This window comes from Pangasianodon hypophthalmus, chromosome 24 (assembly GCF_027358585.1).
Source record: "Pangasianodon hypophthalmus isolate fPanHyp1 chromosome 24, fPanHyp1.pri, whole genome shotgun sequence".
NCBI classification, from domain to species: domain Eukaryota; kingdom Metazoa; phylum Chordata; class Actinopteri; order Siluriformes; family Pangasiidae; genus Pangasianodon; species Pangasianodon hypophthalmus.
This window is the reverse complement of record NC_069733.1, coordinates 11894550-11920975: the sequence shown is the minus strand read 5'-3', so window position 1 is coordinate 11920975 and position 26426 is coordinate 11894550. Positions and strand designations below refer to the sequence as shown.

General features: G+C 37.6%; 6 protein-coding genes across 7 annotated transcripts; all 6 read right to left on the bottom strand.

The window, feature by feature from the left end:
- Nucleotides 1-848: 848 nt before the first annotated feature.
- LOC113537133 (C-X-C motif chemokine 9) lies at nucleotides 849-1966 on the bottom strand. Its single transcript, XM_026931457.3, has 4 exons — nucleotides 1808-1966; nucleotides 1491-1620; nucleotides 1287-1355; nucleotides 849-1164 (listed from the first exon to the last, which is right to left on the bottom strand). The coding sequence occupies exons 1-4, from the start codon at nucleotides 1872-1874 to the stop codon at nucleotides 1095-1097; spliced, it is 336 nt and encodes a 111-aa protein (XP_026787258.1). The 5' UTR covers nucleotides 1875-1966; the 3' UTR covers nucleotides 849-1094.
- A 2651-nt stretch (nucleotides 1967-4617) lies between these two features.
- Nucleotides 4618-5405, bottom strand: LOC113537119 (C-X-C motif chemokine 11-6). The gene is made up of 4 exons (XM_034299188.2): nucleotides 5281-5405; nucleotides 5058-5184; nucleotides 4869-4958; nucleotides 4618-4725 (listed from the first exon to the last, which is right to left on the bottom strand). Exons 1-4 carry the CDS (start codon nucleotides 5336-5338, stop codon nucleotides 4713-4715), a joined length of 288 nt encoding a protein of 95 aa, XP_034155079.2. The 5' UTR covers nucleotides 5339-5405; the 3' UTR covers nucleotides 4618-4712.
- A 3050-nt stretch (nucleotides 5406-8455) lies between these two features.
- Nucleotides 8456-10056, bottom strand: LOC113537118 (C-X-C motif chemokine 11-1-like). The gene is made up of 4 exons (XM_026931443.3): nucleotides 9916-10056; nucleotides 9694-9820; nucleotides 9471-9539; nucleotides 8456-9193 (listed from the first exon to the last, which is right to left on the bottom strand). The coding sequence occupies exons 1-4, from the start codon at nucleotides 9980-9982 to the stop codon at nucleotides 9121-9123; spliced, it is 336 nt and encodes a 111-aa protein (XP_026787244.1). The 5' UTR covers nucleotides 9983-10056; the 3' UTR covers nucleotides 8456-9120.
- Nucleotides 10057-12191: 2135 nt separating this feature from the next.
- LOC117595940 (C-X-C motif chemokine 11-6) lies at nucleotides 12192-13172 on the bottom strand. The gene is made up of 4 exons (XM_053228760.1): nucleotides 12993-13172; nucleotides 12748-12874; nucleotides 12566-12655; nucleotides 12192-12446 (listed from the first exon to the last, which is right to left on the bottom strand). The coding sequence occupies exons 1-4, from the start codon at nucleotides 13048-13050 to the stop codon at nucleotides 12434-12436; spliced, it is 288 nt and encodes a 95-aa protein (XP_053084735.1). The 5' UTR covers nucleotides 13051-13172; the 3' UTR covers nucleotides 12192-12433.
- A 3169-nt stretch (nucleotides 13173-16341) lies between these two features.
- On the bottom strand, nucleotides 16342-17217 carry LOC128317036 (C-X-C motif chemokine 11-6-like). Of its 2 annotated transcripts, XM_053229146.1 has the most exons (4): nucleotides 17093-17217; nucleotides 16869-16995; nucleotides 16687-16776; nucleotides 16342-16567 (listed from the first exon to the last, which is right to left on the bottom strand). In XM_053229146.1, the coding sequence occupies exons 1-4, from the start codon at nucleotides 17148-17150 to the stop codon at nucleotides 16555-16557; spliced, it is 288 nt and encodes a 95-aa protein (XP_053085121.1). In that variant the 5' UTR covers nucleotides 17151-17217; the 3' UTR covers nucleotides 16342-16554. The 2 variants fall into 2 exon arrangements, with proteins under 2 accessions (XP_053085121.1, XP_053085120.1); XM_053229145.1 differs by lacking the exon at nucleotides 16342-16567 and having other exon boundaries at nucleotides 16625-16776.
- A 6617-nt stretch (nucleotides 17218-23834) lies between these two features.
- On the bottom strand, nucleotides 23835-24671 carry LOC117595941 (C-X-C motif chemokine 11-6-like). Its single transcript, XM_034299184.2, has 4 exons — nucleotides 24552-24671; nucleotides 24328-24454; nucleotides 24146-24235; nucleotides 23835-24026 (listed from the first exon to the last, which is right to left on the bottom strand). The coding sequence occupies exons 1-4, from the start codon at nucleotides 24607-24609 to the stop codon at nucleotides 24014-24016; spliced, it is 288 nt and encodes a 95-aa protein (XP_034155075.2). The 5' UTR covers nucleotides 24610-24671; the 3' UTR covers nucleotides 23835-24013.
- Nucleotides 24672-26426: the final 1755 nt, after the last annotated feature.

Below are 26426 nucleotides of genomic sequence, written 5' to 3'. Positions count from 1 at the left end.
TTCATTGCTCTGCACATGTAAATACCTTTGTGTGCACTCAATTCACAGCACATCACGCTCTCTGTTAATAAGCAATGCTCGCTAACTCTATTCTGCATGGTCAGGTTGGCTCCCTGCTCCACAAAACAAAAGGTTTCATTTGGTATGTAACTATATTGAAATTTTTCAAAAAACAAAGGGTGTGGGGGGTTCGATTCCCGCCTCCGTCATGTGTGCGTGGAGTTTGCATGTTCTCCCCGTGTTCCAGGGGTTTCGTCTGGGTACACCGGTTTCCTCCCCCAGTCCAAAGACATGCATTGTAGGCTTACTGGCACTTCCAAATTGTCTGTAGTGTGTGTGTATGGGTGTGTGAGTGTGTGAAATTGTGCCCTGTGATGGGTTGGCACCCCGTCCAGGGTGTTCCCCGCGACCCTGTGTAGGATAAGCAGTACAGAGAATGGATGGATAGATGATTTCTTAGTGTGTACAGATGACGAACGAACTTTTCAGAATCATGAACATGCAGTATGTGACTTCTACTAAAAGTAACCATGTAGTTAAGCATATGAAAATAAAGACGCTGGCCTAAACGCACTAACTAGCTAATTATTTATAATGTTGAATTTCTTTTAGTATACTTCTAACTCTCTGTGCTGCTGTAATAGGTGGATTTCTGTCTGGGATGAATAAAGTGCTACCACTTTTTTATTTTTATTTCATTTTATTAGATTTCTGGGCAACAAAAACATAACACTGGGGAGCGCATTGTATTTTTTACTTGCCTTAATGGGCTAGGTGATAAATTTATCATTTGTCCACCCATGATAGTAATCAATATCTGGTGCAAAGTGAACAAATAAACAGCACTCTTGAAGAACAGGTTGGAGACATTTTATTTACACTTTGCTAAAACTCAGGATCACACAAACTCATTTATCCTCTTTTTGAAAGACCGAACTGTCAGTTGTAGAAGATTACAGTGTTGGTGTTTGAAGCAGTTATATATATTCAAAATTGAAGAGTTATACTGTATACCTGATTGTCACGTTTTACTTGCTAATCCTATATGAAACAGTAACAGACTGTTAGCTATTAGCAGTGATTAGCTGTACATTTTAGCCTTGCCGCTTGTTCTTCTGCTTCTTGCCTCTTTGTCCCTTGGCCTTTTCCTTTAGCTCCTGTCCACTGAAAGCATAAAGGAAAGGTAATGAGCACAACTGTGTGCAATTACGCTCTCCATGTTTTGAGAGCTGGCTTGCATGGTGAACCAGAAATCATGTGATTTACAACTGATAGCAGCTTCTCACCTCAAAATCCATTGGCCTTGCTTTCCATTTGGATCCAGACAGAACTTTCGTCTGTTTTTCAAAGTGATTCTGTATAAAATACAGAGAACTATTAAACATTGCATGAGCATTATGTCTTACTGTCTTAATATTTATACATCAGGAACAACAGGTGCATGCAATAGGTATTGCCTAATTGTTTAACAGTGACTCAAACATACTCACATAATGTCAGTGTATGTACAGGAGGCGCTTGGAGAGAAAACCTCAATCTTCTCCACAAATACAGGCTTTACTCTTTTTTGCAGGTTTGTTTTTTGGCATAAACAACGCTCTGTTGTTCCTCCTATCCTTCCTGAGGAAACAGATTTGTTTTGCATTTAAAAAATTTGACTTAACGTAACTTAAAGTAACTTCTAGTTTCACTTTTAGCTTCTTTCTTGAAGTATAACACAGTAGTAAGCTTCATAAATACATATAGCATGTGTGAATATGGATATTTGCTAGACATTGATACAGCTGAGCGTTAGTGACCATCTTACCTTCACAAAACATCACAGTCACTCCAAAGATGATCAAGAACACCAGTGAGAGAGTTGCAGCATTCATTGTGAAGCTGGGCTGGTAATGTGGAACACAAAGTGATGGTGTGGGAGTTAAATAAGAGTAGTGGGGAGGAGGATGTCTTTTGAGTGACTTTCACATTTCTGTTTAACCAGAGATGTTGTATCTTTGTGTGCGGCATTCCTTCCTCGTGGGAAAAACCCAGAACCACAGCATGTTCTAAACTGAGTTGACACTGATTACAGAGCAATGTGAGAGACTGTTGTTGCATAGCCAAAACAAAATTATTATATTGAAAAATAGTTTTTATAATAGAGAAATACTATATATGAGTTGCATTTGCAAGAAAGTAAAAATGTAAATAAGACTAATACAAGAATTAAGTGAAAATAATTCAGATCATTAATGACATGAAAATGTGTGTTAAATGCTCATAACCCTAACCCTAACCCTAACCCTAGGTAAATATTAATATAATATAATCAAATATAATATAATAATTTTTTGAACATGCATTTACACAATGGGTATATATTATGAAGTGCTCATTTAGGGTTTCTGAGGCACAATTTGGATATGTAAATATATCCAAACATGTATATACTAGACAAATTATTATTATTTTTTTTAATAATGTTTTCCAGGTCTCACTATTTCTGCAGCAGAATGACCAGAACTCACATAAATTACAGGAAATGCCAAATAAATAAATAAATGAATGAATAAATAAATAAATAAAATGAAAATACATGCCATCTAGTGGAAAATCCGAGACAGACATATCCCCATTACTGGTATTTGTTTTGTGTTGGAACAAGATACTTTACCCTAAGCTAAGCTATATCTACATGAGTAATGTATGTCCTACTTCATTTAGCTATAATGCCTGTAGTGTCTGTCTCATGGTTATTGGGTCATATGAGGGTTAGGAAGAATATTTTTTTGCAGTTCCTTTTAAATGGAAAGGAGATCTGGTCTACCCACTACCTCTTCCTATAATCTTGTCATGCTTACTGAAGTGAACTCTTGTAAATAGTTTGACCCTAGGAAATGCTGACATGTCATTAAGGCTTCATGAGTACAAATTCATAGTTCATTGACACATAAGAGAAGATAAAATAGAATCAGATATTAACCTCATTATCATTGAGCTTAATGACTGTCTGGTGAAACTGGGGAATTTTAACTTCCGTCCATATTCCTATTCTTTGTGCAAGTGTGGAAAATTTTCCCATCACTAAACAGAGGTTTGCCCTGCGTCATGATTTCTGGGTACTAAAGATCATATTTGCTCATGAGTGACGACACTGCACATCTTCTGTCCTTGCTCCACTCCCCCTGAATACTGACATCTGCTTCTTATGATTACCTTCGTCAAAGATTATATCATGTTTCATCCAAAGTTTCATCAGCAACCAAATCAGCGTACTTCTGTAACTTCAGTCCACAGCTGACCAATCTCAGGTCTTTGGATTCGCTGACTCTAGAGGAGTTCTTTGTCATTCCCATATAGCCAGTCCAGAAAATGTAATATTAATTCTGCATCATGTCATGGCTTTATAGTACAGTGTTATCATTATATCACTCATGACTCACCTACATTTCCCAATGATCTCAATAAAATTGCTTTTTAAAAAAAATTCCCTATTTCCTCAATCTCTACCCACTAGCCAGCTGTCCCCTATTGCACAACAGCTACCAGCTGAGGGATGGTGATGGTAACACATGCTTCCTCTAAGACATGTGAAGACAGTCACCACATCATAAGGCAGCGCAACACACACAGGGAAAGCCCTAACTGCCCTCTTATGCATGCAGGGAGAAGAGTCACAGTGATACAAAACTCTCACCCAATGGAGGCAAGGGAGTCCTCCACTCCTCAAAGCTCTGAATACAGACTCTCCTGGTCAGTAGCTACAGAACACATTCTTTTGATGTTTTTGAGTACACTTGTCGCAGTTTGGGCAACACTGAGGATGAGCAAGAATGCTTACTCTGAACGTCTTTGAGAAACTGGGACATTCCATCTGCTCTGTTTCAGTTTTTAAAGCTATACCTCCTTGTACTGAATAAATCATGTGCCATAAACCAGTCTTTTACTTTCACATTAAATTACTACTCGCACATTTTTGCATTCTAAAGTAATTAAATATTCAAGTTTTACTGTCAGTAGGTGCAGAGTGAGTCACTGCACAAATAAAAATAGGTTTGTTCACGTAACTATCAAAAACGAACAATGACAGAATTTCTACGTGGTGTGTTTTTACTCTAATCATGCATGGAGTATACAGTTTGTCTTTTACATAACATAGTGTGATTTTTTTCCCTTCAAGAAATCATAAGTTTGTCTCAACATGACCAAACACTGCTTATTTAGCAGAGAGAAAAATAACAGAAAATATGTTTAATATACTCTAAAAAAAGTTCTGCTCACACTTTGTACTGCAAAATATTTGTTTCTAAAAATGACTTAAGTTAAAAGATGATGCACTTAATATAAATGAATTTTATCTACAATCACCCTTCTAATGAGAAAGAAATTGCAGTCATTTCAGAAGTGTTAAGAAACCTCTGTGTTTAATGTTTTACACTTCAGACATGTAGATCAGTTTACAAAAATGTGCAAAAGAATAATTATATATAAATTATTTAAAAAAAATAATTTTTGAAAAAATCTTGTTCAGAAATGTTCATTGTATACAACACAGTATATTGTGTTGTGGTTTATAAAGTAAACAGCAGATATAGAAAATGTACACTTTCTACAATATTCAAAGACAAAAAAAAATTAGTTAAGACAAGCTTTATCAGTTCAGGAATTGAAAATGTTGACATGCAAACAGGATTGTTTCACATCAGTTCAGTAGCATCACAGCACTTGCTTTATTCTGCATTCCTAAAAGAAGTAAACAGATATTTTTAATAACAAAAAATACATTTCCTATAATCAAAATAAAATGTAATTATTTTCATTGTTTTTCATGAAAGTATAGCTAACTATACGGTAGCATAATATCTATAAGGAGGAAATGTTCTCACCTTTTTTTAATGGCTCTCTTGATGTAGTTCTGAGTAAATTCAGAATCTGGGTTCAGACATTTTTGTCCTGCACCGTTCTTCAGAGTGACACTAAATAAATAAATAAAAATAAAAATTAAATAGCTGTATGAAACTAAATTATGTTTAGTAAAGTATGCTGTTTCGGATATTAGTAGCTATTGAACTTACACAATTTCCACATTCGGACAAGTTGCACTTGCAGGATACAATTCAATCTTATCAATTCGGTGTAGACGAACTGCGTTAACCACAGGACCCTGACACAAACACCTCCTTGAATTGATCCTTGGTTGTCCTGCAGAGAGATGGCACATCTATTTAACACAATGTATTAACAAAGCAGTTGCAGTCAAAATTACTGTGACCCGAAGCACGAAACTATGAATCCTACCTTGTACATATGCAAGGAGTAGACATGCAACTGCAACAAAAACTGCAGCAGACTTCATTTTCCTCTTGAGCTTGCACAAACTCTTGCACTGAAGATTCTGTGTGTGATTTTCGTTCAGAAGCCTGGTGCATGAAGCTGTGTTTACTCCTCTTTTTATATGCTCAGATCAGTGTTTCCCCATCTCCCTGCCTTTGATCAAAAACCACATTCACTTTCAGCTTCCTCTGAGAACAGCTTTCTTATTTCTTGGAAATGCTTAGCTTTATACTCAGCAGTGACTAAGGCTAAATTTCACTTTATTTGCACTGTGTGGAACAGAAGCTGCAGCTTTATTACACATACCCCTGCATGAGAAATGTTTACAATCTTGCAAAAATAGTTTAATCCAAGAAGAATTTAAATTACTTTAAGGGATTAAAATTATTAATGAAGCATTGGGCAAGATTTGCCAAAATTTGCCAAGATTAAATCTCTAAAAATATGCAGTGCTGAATAAGGGTACACCTTGAGTCCCCCCACCTCTAGGCTTAAAAACCTATAATGAGGTTTTGGGCTTTTAAGTTCTGTTATTAGCATTGGTAGCATTTTAAGCTACATGATAAGCCATTCAGCTGCTTGAAAGTCAAGTTAAAACACAATAAATATGCAAAATTGAGATATCAAGCCATCCATTCAAATCGTTCAAAGCTTTATATAGATTGCTTTTAAAGATCTGTCCAGTAGCAACAAAGCTAATTCTGCATCCATCTTCATCCCGTTCACCAGAAATAAATTACTCCATCATGAAAAAAAAGTGCTGCTGCTGTTTATTCTGGTTTTACTGTGTTTCTTGTCATTAAGTTTCTTTTTGCCCACAGGATAATTATCTGGCTGCACTGGGTGCTTGCTGAGTTCAGCCTGAGATGGTGTGGACTGAAGAGGCAATGGGAAGTGTCTATAAAATAACTGACAAGAGGCCCATGTAAACACAAACAAGCATTCTGGACAATAACACAGTTTTAAAAACTGGTTTTCTCAGCCACATAATACAGAGTACGCTTGTGCTGAGACCATGGCTTAAACAATTATTTTTAATATGTTCTACATATTTTCCAGGTACAAAGAATAAATTAATAAAAAAAATTGACTATTGCATCTATAAGCAGAAAAAATGCTATGTACTAGCATAAGAAATAAAATGCACTCATGTTTTTCCCCCTAAGTACTCAGTAATAATATATCCAGCTTCACTGGACTTTTGAGCAGCTTAGGTGCTGCTCTGAACTCTGAATTTCATATGGATTTAATGTATGCTTTTCTATAATAGTATGATTACAGAGAAAAGAGAAGTCGTTTTGGTTCAGTGGGTTATCCAAAGTAGAAGTGGGTAATTGCATGGTTCTCCTGAAAGAAACAAATGAAAATGAAACTTAATGATTTCTCTTTTCAATGAACACCATCTATTTCTGGCGATCAGGTAAATAATAGTGCAGTGATACTGAATATAAATATAAAGGAAAACAGCTTGATAAATCTAGGAATTGATGACTGTACATGATCTTTTCACTATAAGGACTAAATTTCCTTACCTGTAAATGACACACTATATTTTTGATATAATATAACATCTTGGCTCTTAATGTATGTAATATCAATCCAAAAACAATAGATTTCTGTTAGATTTTGTTTTAAAATCCTTATTTTTTTTTTACAATTTACTGCCACATATAATAAGTAGCTGTTCATTACGTTACAGAAAATGTGCACTTGCTTTGTTTTGTATACACTGTTTTTGCAGTTACACATGTATGATATTATTATGATGAAACTTTTTCAGTATTCTTGTGATCTTTTTTTTTTAGCTATAGGGACTGAATTTATTTGTCTCCATAAATTACATCATATTCTTTTGGCCCAACAACCAATTGTAGTTATTCATTGCAACCATGGATTTTTTGTGAAAAACATTACAGAAAATCTCTGAAATATATTCTTGTACTTTTTGATCGACAAGAACATGGACAGGAGCAGTTCTGCATTGTTATTGCAGTTTTATTAAGGATGTAACTAAATATGAATACATTATTTGGATTTTTTTTAACCTGGCTTCGATCTTCCATGCTCAGTGCATGATTAATGCTATGGCATGTCTCTTGCTTTGGTGGGGAGTTTTGTTCTCTCCTGCTCTTTAAATATTTGTTTGAGCTGTTTGGTGCTCAACAGCTCCTACAACCCAAGCTCCACTTCCCAGCCACCACCCCATAAAGCCCATGCAGACCACATGCTGTGCACATGGCAGGACACCTCTTCTGGGATCTCGAAAAAAGACAGTGGTTTTGCATTACACCCCTATGTTTTATGTTTAAGTCCATTTCCATCATGGATATATTGATGATATTCTTTGGTTTATTGTTCATCCATCCATCCATCCATCCAATTGTTCTAAATAAAACTTTGCACTATATTTTGTCTGCAATTTACAGGAACACTTAATTCTTTTTATTGTAGTTAAATCACAGTCTTGTCTTCTTTGAGATCTAACCAGTAAAGGAATAAGGCTGCTTCATTACATTTACAGTCTAGTCTACAGTCTAAGTATAGGCATCAGGACTATAAATAAGAATCTAACAAATATACAGGGTGGCATTCTCTCAATTTAATGAATAAATATTGCCTCACAAGACAACTACTTACCTATTTACGTGTTTGTACATACAGGTTCAGGTTTGCACTAGACCAGAGCCTTTCAGTGTCACTGTTCTGGTACGTATGTCAACTTTTTCATTTCTCTAAAATATGTCTGTTTATAGTCAGTGGGGTTTAGGTTCAAACTGCATCACACTGTTACGGCTGTGTGGGGGTGTGGGTGCCATGGCCAGCTTGTTTACAAAGCATGTTCCTCATTACAAGGGCCAACACTTGTGAGACATTTGTGAAAAAAATTCCTTATATGTGTTTCCATTATTCCACTGATTATGACTCTAACCTTCGAATGTCTGGGATTTGCAGCATTGAAACCTTGTCTTTAAGTCCAACATTGGAGGCCACACACATATTGTTAAGCTGACATTTCTAATAGTAAATCCTTCTTGGTGTATTTTAATTTGCTTTATTTAAAAAATTATTTTTACAACATCATGCACTCAGAATATCTGATAAAATAAGTGACCAAAACAAAACGAAACAAAACAATTTGTGCCAAATTGGTGTCACATGATATTCTACCTGAAAAATAAATAAATAAATAAATAAATGTAGGACACAAGTTAATGTATTACAGCTGCATTAAGGCTTTATTTATTTATTTTTTGTTTCAGCTTTCAATCAGTTCATCAAATAGTCAATCAATCTGATATTTATCATTAAATGTTAATGTTGTAATATCACTGTAATATTAATATCATTATATATTGTGTAACTAACTGTACGTTATCTATTAATACACTGTCAAGTAATTTGATTACAAGTAATTCCGAAATTGTTTAATTTCTTATAATTACGTAATAGAAAAAGGACAGGATAGGTTTTATCTGCACACACAAAAGCATACATGATTTCTTTCTGAGAGTGTTAATAACATAACTAATCAGTGTAAGTCAGAGTAAATATGAGCAAGAAGATATATGTATTATAATGACCTTTACTACATTTATATGCAGTTAACATATAAACCTCATGGCCTGTGATTTTTCTCTTGAAAGTAATGCATTTGAAATAACAGAGAGCACAGTGAGATTATAATATTGAATGACTAATCACTTTTAAGCAGTAATGGGAAGAGCCTGAGCAATCACGTGTGTAGAATTCACTTTAATCACAGACTAATAAGGAATCATCTCCTGTTGGAATCAGCTGTAAATTTCAGTTTTGCTGCTTGTTCTTCTTCTGCTTCTTGCCTCTTAGTCCCTTGCCCTTTTTCTTTTGCTTCTGTCCACTGAAAGCATAAAAGAAAGATAATGAGCACAACTGTCTGTTTAGTGAGCACTCTATATTTTGCATATTTAGGGCTCAATGAAAAATCAGTGGTCATTTATATCATGGTTAAGGATTTGAGAAAATCTCAGTGCCACCAATTTGCCACTGTTAGTCCTTGAGCAAGGCCATGAAAGGTTTATTTGTATCCTTTCTCTCTAGATAAAAGCATCAGCGTAATGAGTCAAGATAAATGTCTGGCTTGTTAAATTTGTAATGATGTGATTGCATCTGCTCACATTAAGATTTTCTGTCCTTGGTTTCCTTTTGGATCCAGGCATATCTTCATTCCTTGCTTCAGAGTTAATCTGAAGAGCACAGATGTGATAATGTACTGTCATTCATCAACCCAGTTTCCTTTTTACTGCATAATAAACATTAAGAATGAACAACTACATAAAGTGTAACTGGTATTAGACTGATTAAAGGCAAATAGTTTAACAGTGACTGATTCATACTCACATGATCTCAGTATTTGAACAGGAGGCACTTGGAGGGAATATCTCAAACGTCTCCACAAGTGCAGGTCGTACCTTCCCCTGTGCTTTCTTTTGGCACAAACAACGCTCTGTTTTTCCTTCTACTCGTCCTGCAGGAGCATTTTTTTGCAACACTTTATCAGTGCACTGTAGATATGTGGTGCAGACAAGCAAATTTTTAGGACACTGATAAAGACCATCTTACCTTCACAAAGCATTGCAGTCAGTGCAAAGATGGTCAAGGGCAGTACTGTGAGAGTTGCAGCCTTCATTGTGAAGCTGGGCTGATAATGTGGGAGGCAAACTCAAGTGATGGGATTTAAGTAAGGAGTGGGGAGGAGGGTTATTTTTGAGTGACTTTCATTTTTTATTTGACCAGAGATATTATATTTTCACATGATCCATTCCTTCCTCATGGGAAAAAACCCAGTAAGAAGAAAACATCGAATCTGGAATAACCAGAAAATTCTTTTGTTGCATTACTCTGTACAGCAGTGGATTCTACATGACAGAAATATACTCATTGTCCAACATGACTGAACATTTGAAGATTGAGCAGAAAAGCATCTCAGAATGCAATGGTGTAGGCTTAGGTGAGTCTGTGCCCACTGTTGCCTTTAAATGTCTGTTCTTGGCTGAAAGGAGTCAAAGCCAATGTGTCGTCTGCTGTTGTAGTTCGTCCACCTCAAGGTTCGGTGTGTTCTGCATTCTGAGATGCTTTTCTGCTTACCATGGTTGTAAAGAGTGGTTGTTTGAGTTACGATAGACTTCCTGTCAACTGTAACAAGTCTAGCCAGGAATGAACACTGGTGTCCATTCTGTTGTTGCAAGTGGTAGATTTTTCCCTGCTGCAAAGTTGTGTTAAAGTGCTCAAGACTGGCTTTTCAAAATTATTCAGTGCCAGACTTTTCACTTTTTTTTCGAAAGTCTAAAACATTCTTTTAATTTCCAGTTAAAAAAAGAGAAGATTTTCAATGTCGTCTCAGACTTTTGGACCCCACTGTATATGTAGTTACTATTTATTCCATGTAACAGTCCTTTTGTGAATTAAACAAGTTTGTTTTCACTTAAAAATCCATTCATTAAGTTTATATGTATAACAAATACTAGTGATATTAATGTTCTTATCTTTTTTGAATGGAACTATTGATGTACTGTGCTGAAATATTTTTCCCAGCTTCAATCTTCAGGATAACTTTAAAACAAATAAAGTTATAGAATACATAGTTCTGGATATGAATATTTTGTGCCTGCTTCATTTTTACACTTTTATAAGATTATAGGCTGACCATGTTTACCACTAAACCATGCCAAACCTCCTTGCACTGGTTTTGTACTGTACCGAAAATAGAAAAAACAAAAAAACAAAAAACTACATGTCCCTGCATTACTTCACATTTATTTCATAATCTGTATCGCTAAAGGAGCTATAATGTAGTCAAGTAACTTGACAGATGTAAGGACAATAACATCCTCATAATTATCATAAGCACAATGAGAGGTGCAGAAAACTTCATCTTCCCCTGCCCAGGAAACTGTGAGGTTTAAGCAGTAACTGCTTGAGAATATTTACTGTAACTTTATATCCTCACACCAGGACATTCCATTGGATTTGATACAAGTAAGTCAGTTTTAAAGCAATGCTTTGTTCCTCTTGCTCTGACTAGATTAAGTTCAATAGTGCACAAAAAGTTTCACCCCATTGTTTTGGGTGTTCTACACAAAGATTCTTAGCAACATATTACATTGTCTACTGCAAAGAACAGGGAAAATAAGGACAAGGAGAAGATGGGCGTTGCTTCTAGCCTGGATACTTATTTGTTGGTAATTTATAATAGGCAAGGATTTATGCACAGATATTTACCAGTTTCAGCTTGCACCTACTACTACAACATGACTGATAGGGTTGATTAAACAAAGGTGTACCTCAGGGTTGCAGTTTATGACCTTTTTAATTTTGTTTTTAAAGCTCCATGATGTAAGCACAGGACTATAATTTTGATATAATTAATTACACTGATAAAACAGCACCAGAGGCCAGTTTAGCACAGTGAAGCCACCTACTGGCATGTTTTTGGGAGGTGGGAGGACCTGAGCTCACGATTGAATTAGAGGACCTGAAGTAACAATACTCGCTGCACCACCATAGTAATATGAGAGCGCAACAGATTACTACTGAGAGCAAGATAACAGACAGTGCTTTTAATATCCTCTCAAAAGTTTCACAGTTGTGTTTTTCTTACTGCTGAATCCAGTGTTTCAGTGCTGTGTCTGTAGTTTGCTGAATATCTCTCACTGTAGGTGTGTGTGTTTGTGTGTGTGGATTTGGTAAGTACCTCTCCTCCTCCTATCCTCTCATTATCTCATTAATAATAGCATCTAACATTTCTGTTATAACATGGATGAAGAGGTATTTGATATCCTGCTAATAAGAAACACACTGTATTACTTTCTGAAGTTTTTAAGCACTGTTATGTGCTGACTTTATTATAATTTAGTATGTTAACATACAAAAGGATTATATTTTTAAAAAATCTTGCAGGTTTCTTCAAAAACTATGTACATTGTGTCATATACAGACGTACCTAATAAATTACACATCACACTTATTATATATACACTTTTTACATTATTGAAATGAAACCAATATTTTAAATATTTTAAGCAAGCTGTCTCTGTGCACTCTTCTTCCACTTCTGTTCAGTAATGACACGGTGCACGCTTTACTCTGACCTCCTGTGAAAGAGAAACACATATTAAAACTTAGTTTTGTCTATCATTGGTTTTCATTAATACAAATTTTAGATAATATAACATTATTAGGATATAATCAATAATGAATAAAATGTACCCACTTTTTTTCTAAAGCTGCCATGATGTATTTCTGAGTAAATTCAGATTTTGGATTCAGGCATTTTTTTCCTGCACCGTTCTTCAGAGTGACACTACAGAGATAAATAACAAGTTAGATAACTCAATAGAACTAAATTATCTTGTATTATACATTGTTATGGATATTAGTAGCTATTGAACTTACATGATTTCCACATTTTCACAAGATGCACTAACAGGATAAACTTCAATCTTGTCAATACGTTGTAGACGAACTGCATTAGCTGCAGATCCCTGGCACAAACACCTCCTTACGCTGGTCCTGGCCTGTCCTGCAAACAGAAGAAAATTGTATATTTGGAGTTATTACAGATCTGTTTAATCCTGCACATCATTAAACATTGTGTACATCATTACACAATGAGTGCAGATGAGGATTCAGAATCTTACCTTGTACATGAACAATAAGTAGACAGGCAAACACAACAAAAACTGCAGCAGACTTCATTTTCCTCTTGCTCTTGAACACACTCGATGCTTTGAAGAGTCTGGTAATGATTTTCTTCTTGATGCTTGTTGATGATGTGAATGAATGAGTGTGTTCACTGATCTTTTATATGCTCAGATCGGTGTTTCCCCGTCTCCCTGCGTTTAGTTGCATCGCTTTCCCTTTCACTTGCACTTCCTCTGGAGCTAACTTTCTCATTTCTTGGAACTGGTCTCTGTGATAGTCAAGCAAGCAAAAGTTCCTCACTTTGTTTGGGTTTTCATATAATGGAGTCTGCAACTTCATTACCAAAGCTGACGCATGGCAAGTCTTCAAATCTAGATTCAAAATTCTAGAATTTGAAAGAGCGCTGGCTTTTGAAGATTTCATCAGAGGTGGTAAAAGTGCCCAAATTCATTATTCAATTTAAAGTACATGTACTCATAGAAAAAATACTCTGGTAAAGGTTTCATATTTTTCACTCACTTGAAAGTAGAAAAGTATATACTCTGATTCTTATTTAAAGTATGGAAACAAAAGTATAAAAAAGATTCCTAAAAGAAAAAGTCGTCTGCCTCGAGTCACACAGGGATTTTAGTTTCTGAAAGTAAATTAGTGCCTTCACCATGGAATCAGTGTGTTAGCACATTAGCTAGGGCTAACTAACAACAGCTTTTTTGCTAATCTCTCAAATGTTAGTTAGCATGATAATAATTGCAATGGTCTTAAATTAGCTCTGATTCATGCTGTCGTTTCTGTAAAAGATTTATTAGGAATTTCAATTAACTCTTTGTAGCTGCCTGATGCTAAAATGTTATAACTTTACAAATATAACATAGTGATCTGGCGTCCCATCTCGGGTGTATTCCCACCTTGCACCCAGTGTTCCCAGGATGGATTCTGGATCCACCGCAACCCTGATCAGGATAAAGCAGTTACTGAAGATTAAATAAATGAATAAATTAGTCATGCAAATTTTGTGACCTTAAGACCATGTCGAAATTGAAAGTGCTATATATGAAATTATTAATCTTTGAAGTAGTAAAATATACAGCCATGTATGCATTTTAAAGCTAGGTATCTAACATATATTCACACATTCATACTTTTTCTCCATGAAAAAACTTTTCATCTTTCCATGTGCAGTAAAATGTTCTGCTTTGAATTTCATATGGATTTGTTACATTGCTGATTTCACTGTGGAAATTGTTTGGCTGGGGTTTGTTGTGGAATAGTAGGATTACAGAGAAAGGAGAACTGTTTTTGCTGGCTCAGAGGAGTAACTAAAGTGGAGGAGGGTAATTACATGCATCTCCTGAAAGCGACAAATGAAACTGAAATGTTATAATTTCTCTTTTCAGTGGAAATGAACTGGGTCAATAAATATGCACGTTTCTGTAGTGTATACAAAGTGTGTGGAATTTTATAGAAATCATATGGCAACAGAAGTTAAAATATACACATGAATAAACCTTTATTGTAATTAAACAAATGTAATAGCTTAAAAGTGACTTTGATATTTTTTTATCTTTAGTTATTGTCAATGGTAAATATGAATAAGGCCAAATATCTACTACTTAATGAATTTTTATTTTAAAAATGTTTTTTTTTTGATTATTTTGATTACTTTTGCACATCCTGTTGTCCATCCTGCTACACTGTGTTTACTGGGACTTTATTAAAATACTTCCACTGAAAGACAACATGAACTGTTCATTGATAAAACTACTGTGCACTGAATTTTAAGCTTTATGTGTTCTCTATACCAGATAGTAAAACATGTCCACCCTGTAATGTGATCATTCATTATATCTTATTGTAATTTCATAAATCTCTTTCTAAAACAGGGAATTCTTATTCATGTTCATAACAGTGTGGATATATTTAATGATCAAATATTCAGAAATGTGTGCATACAGACATGTGATAAATTGAAGGAAACCTGGAAGCTCTGTTATACTGTTGAGGGATTTTACTGGCCTGGATTTTTCCCCTTAGAGGGAAGAGTCACTAGAAATTAATACACAGGTCTTCTGACTGATCATCTTTATCCTGTGATGAAACATTTCTATCCTGATGGGAGTGCTCTCTTCCAGGATGACTCTGCCTCCATTCACAGGCCACAAGGGCTCACCGATGACTGTATATGTGAGTGGACAACATTTACATGATGCCATTTACTCCCTTTGTGCTGTTTTAAAGCCTTTTTGGTCAAATTGAAAGTCACCATCTTGTGAAAATTGGAGCCAGAGTCTGCGCAGTAAAGACCTTGGAGTCAGAGCAAGCGCAGTACAGACCTTGGAGTCAGAGCAAGCGCAGTAAAGTCCTTGGAGTCAGAGCATGCTCAGTAGATACAGCTGGTGGTACAGTGGGTCCACCTTTTGCCCGCCTACATTGGTCATGAACACGCCCCTTCTTCATGCAGGTAGTGCGGACACTGAGAGCTATTAACTGAAGTGCATCTAAAAATGTTGCACAGAACACTATCTCGAAGTAGTAAGTACAGCTTTATTAATTAATTAATATGTAAAATGCTAAATATAGTTTGTGAAAGTACAACAGCCAACCACTAGAGGGGCTCATAGACATTTTGGCTTCACTTAGAAATCCCTGCTACAACTTCCACCCACATATACAGTCACTGGAGCTCACTGAATGATTTGATGGCAATGAAAATGATGGAAATTATATAACATGACCTTCACAGTCACCAGATCTCAACCCAATTAAAGCTCTATTGGAGAATTTGGAGCTGTGAGACAGCTACAATACCCATGTCACCAACATGCCACCCAATAACATTAACTGTGTGTAAATTTCCTACTAGTTTACATGTGAGAATCATTAGGAATATGCAGTAGTGAGACACAATACCAATCACTGATTATTTATCAGAGAGCAAGATAACAGACAGTGCTTTTAATATCCTCTCAAAAGTTTCACAGGGGTGTTTTTCTTACTGCTGAATCCAGTGTTTCAGTGCTGTGTCTGTAGTTTGCTGAATATCTCTGCTGTAGGTGTGTGTGTGTGTGTGTGTGTGTGTATGTGTGTGGATTTGGTAAGTACCTCTCCTCCTCCTATCCTCCCATTATCTCATTAATAATAGCATCTAACATTTCTGTTATAACATGAATGAAGAGTCTGTTTTCATCTCAGTCCACACCTACAAAAATGCTGATCAGAAATCTGATATTGGGCAAACATTATAAAAAGGTATTTGATATCCTGCTAATAAGAAACACACTGTATTACTTTCTGAAGTTTTTAAGCACTGTTATGTGCTGACTTTATTATAATTTAGTATGTTAACATACAAAAGCATTATATTTTTAAAAAATCTTGCAGGTTTCTTCAAAAACTATGTACATTGTGTCATATACAGACGTACCTATAAATTACACATCAGACTTATTATATATACACTTTTTACATTATTGAAATGAAACCAATATTTTACATATTTTAAGCAAGCTGTCTCTGTGCACTCTTCTTCCACTTCTGTTCAGTAATGACACGGTGCACGCTTTACTCTGACCTCCTGTGAAAGTGAAACACATATTAAAACTTAGTTTTGTCTATCATTGGTTTTCATTAATACAAATTTTAGATAATATAACATTATTAGGATATAATCAATAATGAATAAAATGTACCCACTTTTTTCCTAAAGCTGCCATGATGTATTTCTGAGTAAATTCAGATTTTGGATTCAGGCATTTTTTTCCTGCACCGTTCTTCAGAGTGACACTACAGAGATAAATAACAAGTTAGATAACTCAATAGAACTAAATTATCTTGTATTATACATTGTTATGGATATTAGTAGCTATTGAACTTACATGATTTCCACATTTTCACAAGATGCACTAACAGGATAAACTTCAATCTTGTCAATAAGTTGTAGACGAACTACGTTAGCCGCAGGTCCCTGACACAAACACCTCGTTACGCTGGTCCTGGCTTGTCCTGCAAACAGAAGAAAATTGTATATTTGGAGTTATTACAGATCTGTTTAATCCTGTATATCATTAAAAGAAGTCCAGATGAGGATTCAGAATCTTACCTTGTACATGAACAATAAGTAGACAGGCAAACACAACAAAAACTGCAGCAGACTTCATTTTCCTCTTGCTCTTGAACACACTCGATGCTTTGAAGAGTCTGGTAATAGCAACACACTCGATGCTCTGAAGCTTGTGTGAATGAATGAGTGTGTTTACTACTCTTTTATATGCTCAGATCGGTGTTTCCCCATCTCCTTCCCTTTGGTTGAATATTACTTTCAGTCGTACTTCCTCTGGATGTAACTTTCTCATTTCTTGGAAATGGTCTCCCTGATAGTCAGCAGTGACTGAAGCTAAATTTAGTCACTTTGTTTGAGTTTTGATTTAATGTCTTCAATTTTATTACCAAAGCTGATGCATGGCAAATCTTCAAATCTAGATTCTATGCTAAAATTTGTCAGAATTTGACGGAGCCATCATAAACTCTTAAATTTTCTCAAATTGCGAAAGTAGATGCACAAGGAAAGTTAACATAAGAAAAAGATGTCTGCTTGCAATCACACATTTAGTTACAAATCGAAAATTAGATAATAATGTGGGAACATATTAGCTAAGGCTAACTAACAACAGTTTTATTGCCAATCTCTTATATATTAGCTACCATGATAATAACTGTGACGGTCTCATATCAGGTCTTATTCTTGCTGTCACATCTGTTAAAGTTTAGATTTATTAGGAATTCTCATCAAGTCCTTGCAGCTGTCTGATGCTAAAATATCAACTTATGACTTTACAAATATAATATAGTTATGTGGTCATTGAAAATATAGTAAGTAGAAAGTAGAGACTTTTCATCTGAAATATAGTACATAACAGTCAAAAGTGTTGGTAAATACTGGCAAGGTCAAATATCTACTACTTAATGAATTTTTATTTTAAAAATATTTTATTTTTGATTATTTTGATTATTTTTGCACATCCTGTTGTCCATCCTGCTACATTGTGTTTACTGGGACTTTATTAAAATACTTCCACTGAAAGACAACATGAACTGTTCATTGACAAAACTACTGTGCACTGAATTTTAAGCTTTATGTGTTCTCTGTACCAGATAGTAAAACATGTCCACCCTGTAATGTGATCATTCATTATATCTTATTGTAACTTCATAAAAGCTCTTTCTAAAACAAGCAATTCTTATTCATGTTCATAACAGTGTGGATATATTTAATGATCAAATATTCAGAAATGTGTGCATACAGACATGTGATAAATTGAAGGAAACCTGGAAGCTCTGTTATACTGTTGGGGTCACTAATGAACAGTTTTGACCACCAGAGGTCGCCAAATGACTCTCTATGTTGTTGACTTGTAATTACCTTGCTCACCTGTACCTCATTGTCTCCCTGTCATGTGATCTATTAGCTTGTGTATCTAAACCCTGTCTCAAGTCCATGTCTTTGCTAAGTCTTTGTCTTCCTTTGTGTTGCAAACTCTGTGCCTTTTGTTACTGTTTGGATTACCTGGTCTCCTGAATTTTCTGCCTGCCTCTCTGTTAATGATTTTTGGATTTTCCCTTTGGATTTATTTGCCTGATCTCCTGAACTTCTGCCTGCCTCTGTGTTATGATTTTTTGGATTTTCCGCTGGATTTGTTTGCCTTCATGCTTGAACTTATTTTTGGTGCTTTTTGTGTTGGCCTTTAGAACCTTTTAATAAATCTTATGGACTCTACCTGTTTTCCTCTGCACTTGAGTCTGTGTTCTCCAGTAGTCTAGTGGATAGGTGTTGGACTATCGCTCCAGAGACCTGGGGTCAATCCCCACACCGTGACAGAAAGAATTAGTCATGACAGACTCAGCAGAAGCAACCATGTTCTCTGGTAGAGCGTCAGCCATAGATTTTGAGCGTATCATGGCTGCCTTGAATAGTTTTGGCTCCACCATGGATTCACACCGCCAAGCCTTGTCGAACCAGCAGGACACACTAGCACACCATGACCAAATCCTTCGACAGCTAGTTGAAACTGTAAGAAGTTTGGCGCCACCAGCTTCCCCCTCTGCTCTGCTTACTACACCTGTCTCACAGGATCCCCCAGCTCCAGCGCAACTTCTAGGAGCTGAGCCCCGCCTCCCAGCCCCCCAAATGTATGACGGAGCTCTGGGAAAATGCCAGGGCTTTTTAACCCAGTGTCAACTGACATTTGAACTACAACCTTTGACATACCCCTCTGACAGGTCCAAGATGGCCTACATTATCACGCTGCTAACTGGCAAAGCCCTGGCCTGGGCAACAGCTATTTGGAAAAAGCGAGGTCCTGAATGTGCCAACTTCAAAAATTTCACTGACAACATGCTGAAGGTTTTCGACCAATCTTCCTCAGGTCAGGAGGCAGCCAAGCAACTGCTGCAGCTCTGTCAGGGCAGGAACAGTGTTGCGGACTATGCCATTTCCTTTCGCACCCTTGCAGCGGAGAGTGTCTGGAATGAGCCAGCACTCATTTCTGCTTTTCTGAACGGCCTGTCCGAGGTTTTGAAAGACACTTTAGCTTCTATGGACTGTCCTGATGACCTAGACCTCCTAATCTCTCAGGCCAGACGCCTGGACAACCGCCTCCGGGAACGCCACAGAGACCGTTCTAGTCTCCAGAAGACATATGAGCTGGCAGGTTCGACTGGGATCCCATCTACACCTCTTCGTGAGGTACCTGAACTGATGCAAGTGGGACGAGCTCGTCTGTCTCAGGCTGAAAGGGACCGTCGCAGAAGAGAAAGGTGTTGTATCTACTGCGGCAAACCTGGTCACTTCAGAGCCTTGTGTCCGGAGTTGCTGGGAAAAGAGCCGTCCCGTTCAGCAGAGGGAGGGCTGTGATGGGAACAACATTTACTCCCAAGTTCCCCAGCGGGGGTGTCTACCTTCCCATCACCATTACTTGGGGAGAACAGGTATACTCTTGTCAAGCCTTGGTGGATTCTGGTGCAGCAGGCAACTTCATAGATGCCAGACTTACTGAACAACTCAAGATTCCGAGAGTGGTTCTTGACACCCCTCTGTCCCCGCGTTGGATGGCCGCCCTCTTGGTCCAGGCACTGTGACCTCCACTACTTCACCGATACGCCTTAAAGTGGAGAATAACCAGGAGGAAATATCCCTGCATCTTATTGATTCCCCTGAATTTCCTGTGGTCCTGGGGTTCCCTTGGCTAAACCACCATAATTCCCATATTGACTGGCTCACTGGCACTATCTTAGAATGGGGGCCCACTTGCCATGCTACATGCCTTTTTGCTAGTCCTTCCCTCAAGCCCAAAGCCCCAGACCCCTCTGAGCTAACCCATGTTCCTGCTGAGTATCTGGACCTGAAGGAGGTTTTTAGTAAGAAAAGAGCAAGCACCCTCCCACCCCACAGACCCTACGACTGTGCCACAGAACTCTTACCTGGTACCAGCCCTCCTCGGGGACGGATCTTTTCACTTTCGCTCCATGAACGTAAGGCTATGGATACTTATATAAGAGATGCCTTGGCTTCTGGGTTCATTCGTCCATCTACTTCTCCAGCAGGGGCTGGATTCTTCTTTGTCGGCAAGAAAGATGGCGGTCTACGACCATGTATTGATTACAGGGGCCTTAATAAAATTACCATCCGTAATCGCTATCCTTTGCCACTGATGTCCACAGCATTTGACTTACTTCAAGGGGCCACCATTTTTACTAAATTAGACCTACGTAATGCGTATCACCTAGTTAGAATCCGTGAAGGGGATGAATGGAAAACGGCCTTTAATACCCCGTCTGGCCATTGCGTGTATCTAGTAATGCCGTTTGGATTGACCAATGCCCCAGCGGTGTTCCAGGCTTTTATCAATGACGCTCTCAGAGACATGATAAACCAGTTCGTGTTTGTCTACCTGGACGACATTTTAATTTTCTTGCGGTCCCTACATGAGCATTACCACCAGGTGCGCCAAGTTCTCCAGAGACTTCTTAAGAACCCCCTGTATGTCAAGCCTGAGAAGTGTGAATTTCACGTCAAAGAAGTCTCTTTCATCGGCTTCATCATCAAGGAGCGCAGAGTAGGTATGGATCCTAAAAAGACACAGGCTGTTCGAGAAAGTACTATAAAGGAGGTACAAAGGTTTCTTGGCTTTGCTAATTTTTATCGCAAATTCATCAGAGACTTTAGTTCAGTGGCCGCCCCAATTTCTGCCATGACTAAGAAAAGTACCTGCCCTTTTTTGTGGACACGAGAGGCTGACAAGGCGTTTACCAATCTCAAGCAATGCTTTTCCTCAGCACCCATCTTGACGCTGCCCGATCCAACCTTACCGTTCATTGTGGAGGTTGATGCATCAGATGTGGGAATAGGCGCCATTCTTTCCCAACGCTCTACTGATGGCAAATTGCATCCTTGTGCCTTCCTCTCTCACCGCCTGACTCTCACTGAGTCTCGATATGATGTTGGAGATCGGGAGTTGTTGGCGGTTAAGCTCGCCCTAGAAGACTGGAGACACTGGCTAGAAGGGGCCGAAGCATCCATTCCTGGTGTGGACGGATCATAAAAATCTGGAGTACCTCCAACAAGCTAAGCGCCTGAACCCCCGCCAGGCCAGATGGGCACTATTTTTCACTCGCTTTGATTTCACTCTGTCATATCGTCCCGGAACTAAGAACAAAAAGCCCGATGCTCTCTCAAGGCAGTTACATAACTCCAGTCAAGTGAGTGAAACCAAACGAGTCATCTCTCCATCCCGAACTGTGGCACCCATCCGCTGGGGAATTGAGGCAGTGGTCAAGCAGGCACTTCAGACTGACCCAGATCCCGGAACAGGCCCTGCAGGACTCCTATTCGTACCCAAGGCTGTAAGGTCCCAAGTGCTTCTATGGGGACCCTCTTTGCACCTCACTGCTCACCCTGGGTATCAAAGAACTTATGAGTTCCTCCACAGGGTCCTGTCACTAATGAACAGTTTTGACCACCAGAGGTCGCCAAATGACTCTCTATGTTGTTGACTTGTAATTACCTTGCTCACCTGTACCTCATTGTCTCCCTGTCATGTGATCTATTAGCTTGTGTATGTGACTCAAGTCCATGTCTTTGTTAAGTCTTTGTCTTCCTTTGTGTTGCAAACTCTGTGCCTTTTGTTACTGTTTGGATTACCTGGTCTCCTGAATTTTCTGCCTGCCTCTCTGTTAATGATTTTTGGATTTTCCCTTTGGATTTATTTGCCTGATCTCCTGAACCTCTGCCTGCCTCTGTGTTAATGATTTTTGGATTTGCTGTTTGGATTTGTTTGCCTGATCTCCTGAACCTCTGCCTGCCTCTGTGTTATGATTTTTTGGATTTTCCCTTGGATTTGTTTGCCTTCATGCTTGAACTTATTTTTGGTGCTTTTTGTGTTGGCCTTTAGAACCTTTTAATAAATCTTATGGACTCTACCTGTTTTGCTCTGCACTTGAGTCTGTTTTCTCCAATAGTCTAGTGGATAGGTGTTGGACTATCACCCCAGAGACCTGGGTGCAATCCCCACACTGTGACAGTTGGGGTATTTTACTGGCCTGGTTTTGTTCCATTTTTCCCCTTAGAGGGAAGAGTCACTAGAAATTAATACACAGGTCTTCTGACTGATCATCTTTATCCTGTGATGAAACATTTCTATCCTGATGGGAGTGCTCTCTTCCAGGATGACTCTGCCTCCATCCACAGGCCACAAGGGCTCACCAATGACTGTATATATGAGTGGAAAACATTTACATGGTGCCATTTACTCCCTTTGTGCTGTTTTAAAGCCTTTTTGGTCAAATTGAAAGTCACAATCTTGTGAAAATTGGAGCCAGAGTCTGCGCAGTACAGACCTTGGAGTCAGAGCAAGCACAGTACAGACTTTGGAGTCAGAGCATGCTCAGTACAGACCTTGGAGTCAGAGGATTCACAGTAAAGTCCTTGGAGTCAGAGCATGTGCAGGAGATATGGCCGGTGGTACAGTGGGTCCACCTTTTGTCTGACCACATTGGGCATGGACACGCCCCTTCTTCATGCAAGTAGTGCGGACACTGAGAGCTATTAACTGAAGCGCAGCTAAAAATGTTGCACAGAACACTATCTCAGAGTGGTAAGTACAGCTTAATTAATTAATTAATATGTAAAATGATAAATATGGTTTCTACAACAGCCAACCACGACCTTCACAGTCACCAGATCTCAACCCAATTAAAGCTCTATTGGAGAATTTGGAGCTGTGAGACAGCTACAATACCCATGTCACCACCATGCCACCCAATAATATTAACTGTGTGTAAATTTCCTACTAGTTTACATGTGAGAATCTTTAGGAATATGCAGTAGTGAGACACAATACCAATCACTGATTATTTATCAGAGAGCAAGATAACAGTGCTTTTAATATCCTCTCAAAAGTGTTTTTCTTACTGCTGAATCCAGTGTTTCAGTGCTGTGTCTGTAGTTTGCTGAATATCTCTGCTGTAGGTGTGTGTGTGTGTGTGTGTGTGTGGATTTGGTAAGTACCTCTCCTCCTCTTATCCTCCCATTATCTCATTAATAATAGCATCTAACATTTCTGTTATAACATGAATGAAGAGTCTGTTTTCATCTCAGTCCACACCTACAAAAATGCTGATCAGAAATCTGATATTGGGCAAACATTATAAAAAGGTATTTGATATCCTGCTAATAAGAAACACACTGTATTACTTTCTGAAGTTTTTAAGCACTGTTATGTGCTGACTTTATTATAATTTAGTATGTTAACATACAAAAGGAATATATTTTTAAAAAACCTTGCAGGTTTCTTCAAAAACTATGTACATTGTGTCATATACAGACGTACCTATAAATTACACATCAGACTTATTATATATACACTTTTTACATTATTGAAATGAAACCAATATTTTACATATTTTAAGCAAGCTGTCTCTGTGCACTCTTCTTCCACTTCTGTTCAGTAATGACACGGTGCACGCTTTACTCTGACCTCCTGTGAAAGAGAAACACATATTAAAACTTAGTTTTGTCTATCATTGGTTTTCATTAATACAAATTTTAGATAATATAACATTATTAGGATATAATCAATAATGGATAAAATGTACCCACTTTTTTCCTAAAGCTGCCATGATGTATTTCTGAGTAAATTCAGATTTTGGATTCAAGCATTTTTTTCCTGCACCGTTCTTCAGAGTGACACTACAGAGATAAATAACAAGTTAGATAACTCAATAGAACTAAATTATCTTGTATTATACATTGTTATGGATATTAGTAGCTATTGAACTTACATGATTTCCACATTTTCACAAGATGCACTAACAGGATAAACTTCAATCTTGTCAATAAGTTGTAGACGAACTACGTTAGCCGCAGATCCCTGACACAAACACCTCGTTACGCTGGTCTTGGCCTGTCCTGCAAACAGAAGAAAATTGTATATTTGGAGTTATTACAGATCTGTTTAATCCTGTATATCATTATAAGAAGTCCAGATGAGGATTCAGAATCTTACCTTGTACATGAACAATAAGTAGACAGGCAAACACAACAAAAACTGCAGCAGACTTCATTTTGCTCTTGCTCTTGAACACACTCGATGCTTTGAAGAGTCTGGTAATAGCAACACACTCGATGCTCTGAAGCTTGTGTGAATGAATGAGTGTGTTTACTACTCTTTTATATGCTCAGATCGGTGTTTCCCCGTCTCCTTCCCTTTGGTTGAATATTACTTTCAGTCGTACTTCCTCTGGATGTAACTTTCTCATTTCTTGGAAATGGTCTCCCTGATAGTCAGCAGTGACTGAAGCTAAATTTAGTCACTTTGTTTGGGTTTTGATTTAATGAAGTCTTCAATTTTATTACCAAAGCTGATGCATGGCAAATCTTCAAATCTAGAATCTATGCAAAAATTTGTGAGAATTTGACGGAGCCATCATAAACTCTTAAATTTTCTCAAATTGCGAAAGTAAAGGTACAATGAATAATTCCCAAAAGAAAAAGATATCTGCTGGCAATCACACATTTAGTTACAAGCAGAAAATTAGATAATAATGTGGGAACATATTAGCTAAGGCTAACTAACAACAGTTTTATTGCTAATCTCTTATATATTAACTACCATGATAAACTGTGATGGTCTCATATCAGGTCTTATTCTTGCTGTGACATCTGTTAAAGTTTAGTTTAGTTTTAAAGTTTCTGTTAAAGCAACTGAAGTTAAAATATACACATGCTTAAATCTTTATTGTAATTAAACAAATGTGATAGCTTAAAACTGACTTTGATATTTTGTAATCTTTACTTATAGTCAATGGTAAATACTGGCAAGGTCAAATATGACATGAACTGTTCATTGATAAAACTACTGTGCACTGAATTTTAAGCTTTATGTGTTCTCTGTACCAGATAGTAAAACATGTCCACCCCATAATGTGATCATTCATTATATCTTATTGTAATTTCATAAAAGCTCTTTCTAAAACAGGGAATTCTTATTCATGTTCATAACAGTGTGGATATATTTAATGATCAAATATTCAGAAATGTGTGCATACAGACATGTGATAAATTGAAGGAAAACCTGGAAGCTCTGTTATACTGTTGAGGCATTTTACTGGTCTGGTTTTGTTCCCTTAGAGGGAAGAGTCACTAGAAATTAATACACAGGTCTTCTGACTGATCATCTTTATCCTGTGAGGAAACATTTCTATCCTGATGGGAGTGCTCTCTTCCAGGATGACTCTGCATCCATCCACAGGCCACAAGGGCTCACCAATGACTGTATATATGAGTGGAAAACATTTACATGGTGCCATTTACTCCCTTTGTGCTGTTTTAAAGCCTTTTTGGTCAAATTGAAAGTCACCATCTTGTGAAAATTGGAGCCAGAGTCTGCGCAGTACAGACCTTGGAGTCAGAGCATGCTCAGTAGATACGGCCGGTGGTACAGTGGGTCCACCTTTTGTCTGACCACATTGGGCATGGACACGCCCCTTCTTCATGCAGGTAGTGCGGACACTGAGAGCTATTAACTGAAGCGCAGCTAAAAATGTTGCATAGAACGCTATCTCAGAGTGGTAAGTACAGCTTTATTAATTAGTTAATATGTAAAATGCTAAATATAGTTTGTGCAAGTACAACAGCCAACCACTAGAGGAGCTCATAGACATTTTGGCTTCACTTAGAAATCCCTTATACAACGTCCACCCACATATACAGTCACTGGAGCTCACTGAATGATTTGATGACAATGAATAAGATGTAAATCATATGACATGACCTTCACAGTCACCAGATCTCAACCCAATTAAAGCTCTGTTGGAGAATTTGGAGCTGTGAGACAGCTACAATACCCATGTCACCACCATGCCACCCAATAACATTAACT

Excerpts from the sequence above, each read along its gene's own strand:
- LOC113537133 (XM_026931457.3), bottom strand. The coding sequence starts at position 1,874 with ATGAATGCTGCAACTCTCTCACTGGTGTTCTTGATCATCTTTGGAGTG. Across the intron at positions 1,621-1,807 it reads GACTGTGATGTTTTGTGAAG|GAAGGATAGGAGGAACAACA; the intron begins GTAAGATGGTCA and ends CTGTTTCCTCAG. Across the intron at positions 1,165-1,286 it reads CAAGGCCAATGGATTTTGAG|TGGACAGGAGCTAAAGGAAA; the intron begins GTGAGAAGCTGC and ends TTATGCTTTCAG.
- LOC113537119 (XM_034299188.2), bottom strand. The coding sequence starts at position 5,338 with ATGAAGTCTGCTGCAGTTTTTGTTGCAGTTGCATGTCTACTCCTTGCA. Across the intron at positions 5,185-5,280 it reads ACTCCTTGCATATGTACAAG|GACAACCAAGGATCAATTCA; the intron begins GTAGGATTCATA and ends ATCTCTCTGCAG. Across the intron at positions 4,959-5,057 it reads TGTCCGAATGTGGAAATTGT|TGTCACTCTGAAGAACGGTG; the intron begins GTAAGTTCAATA and ends TTATTTATTTAG.
- LOC113537118 (XM_026931443.3), bottom strand. The coding sequence starts at position 9,982 with ATGAAGGCTGCAACTCTCACAGTACTGCCCTTGACCATCTTTGCACTG. Across the intron at positions 9,821-9,915 it reads GACTGCAATGCTTTGTGAAG|GACGAGTAGAAGGAAAAACA; the intron begins GTAAGATGGTCT and ends ATGCTCCTGCAG. Across the intron at positions 9,194-9,470 it reads CAAGGACAGAAAATCTTAAT|TGGACAGAAGCAAAAGAAAA; the intron begins GTGAGCAGATGC and ends TTATGCTTTCAG.
- LOC117595940 (XM_053228760.1), bottom strand. The coding sequence starts at position 13,050 with ATGAAGTCTGCTGCAGTTTTTGTTGTGTTTGCCTGTCTACTTATTGTT. Across the intron at positions 12,875-12,992 it reads ACTTATTGTTCATGTACAAG|GACAGGCCAGGACCAGCGTA; the intron begins GTAAGATTCTGA and ends TTCTGTTTGCAG. Across the intron at positions 12,656-12,747 it reads TGTGAAAATGTGGAAATCAT|TGTCACTCTGAAGAACGGTG; the intron begins GTAAGTTCAATA and ends TTATCTCTGTAG.
- LOC128317036 (XM_053229145.1), bottom strand. The coding sequence starts at position 17,150 with ATGAAGTCTGCTGCAGTTTTTGTTGTGTTTGCCTGTCTACTTATTGTT. Across the intron at positions 16,996-17,092 it reads ACTTATTGTTCATGTACAAG|GACAAGCCAGGACCAGCGTA; the intron begins GTAAGATTCTGA and ends TTCTGTTTGCAG. Across the intron at positions 16,777-16,868 it reads TGTGAAAATGTGGAAATCAT|TGTCACTCTGAAGAACGGTG; the intron begins GTAAGTTCAATA and ends TTATCTCTGTAG.
- LOC117595941 (XM_034299184.2), bottom strand. The coding sequence starts at position 24,609 with ATGAAGTCTGCTGCAGTTTTTGTTGTGTTTGCCTGTCTACTTATTGTT. Across the intron at positions 24,455-24,551 it reads ACTTATTGTTCATGTACAAG|GACAGGCCAAGACCAGCGTA; the intron begins GTAAGATTCTGA and ends TTCTGTTTGCAG. Across the intron at positions 24,236-24,327 it reads TGTGAAAATGTGGAAATCAT|TGTCACTCTGAAGAACGGTG; the intron begins GTAAGTTCAATA and ends TTATCTCTGTAG.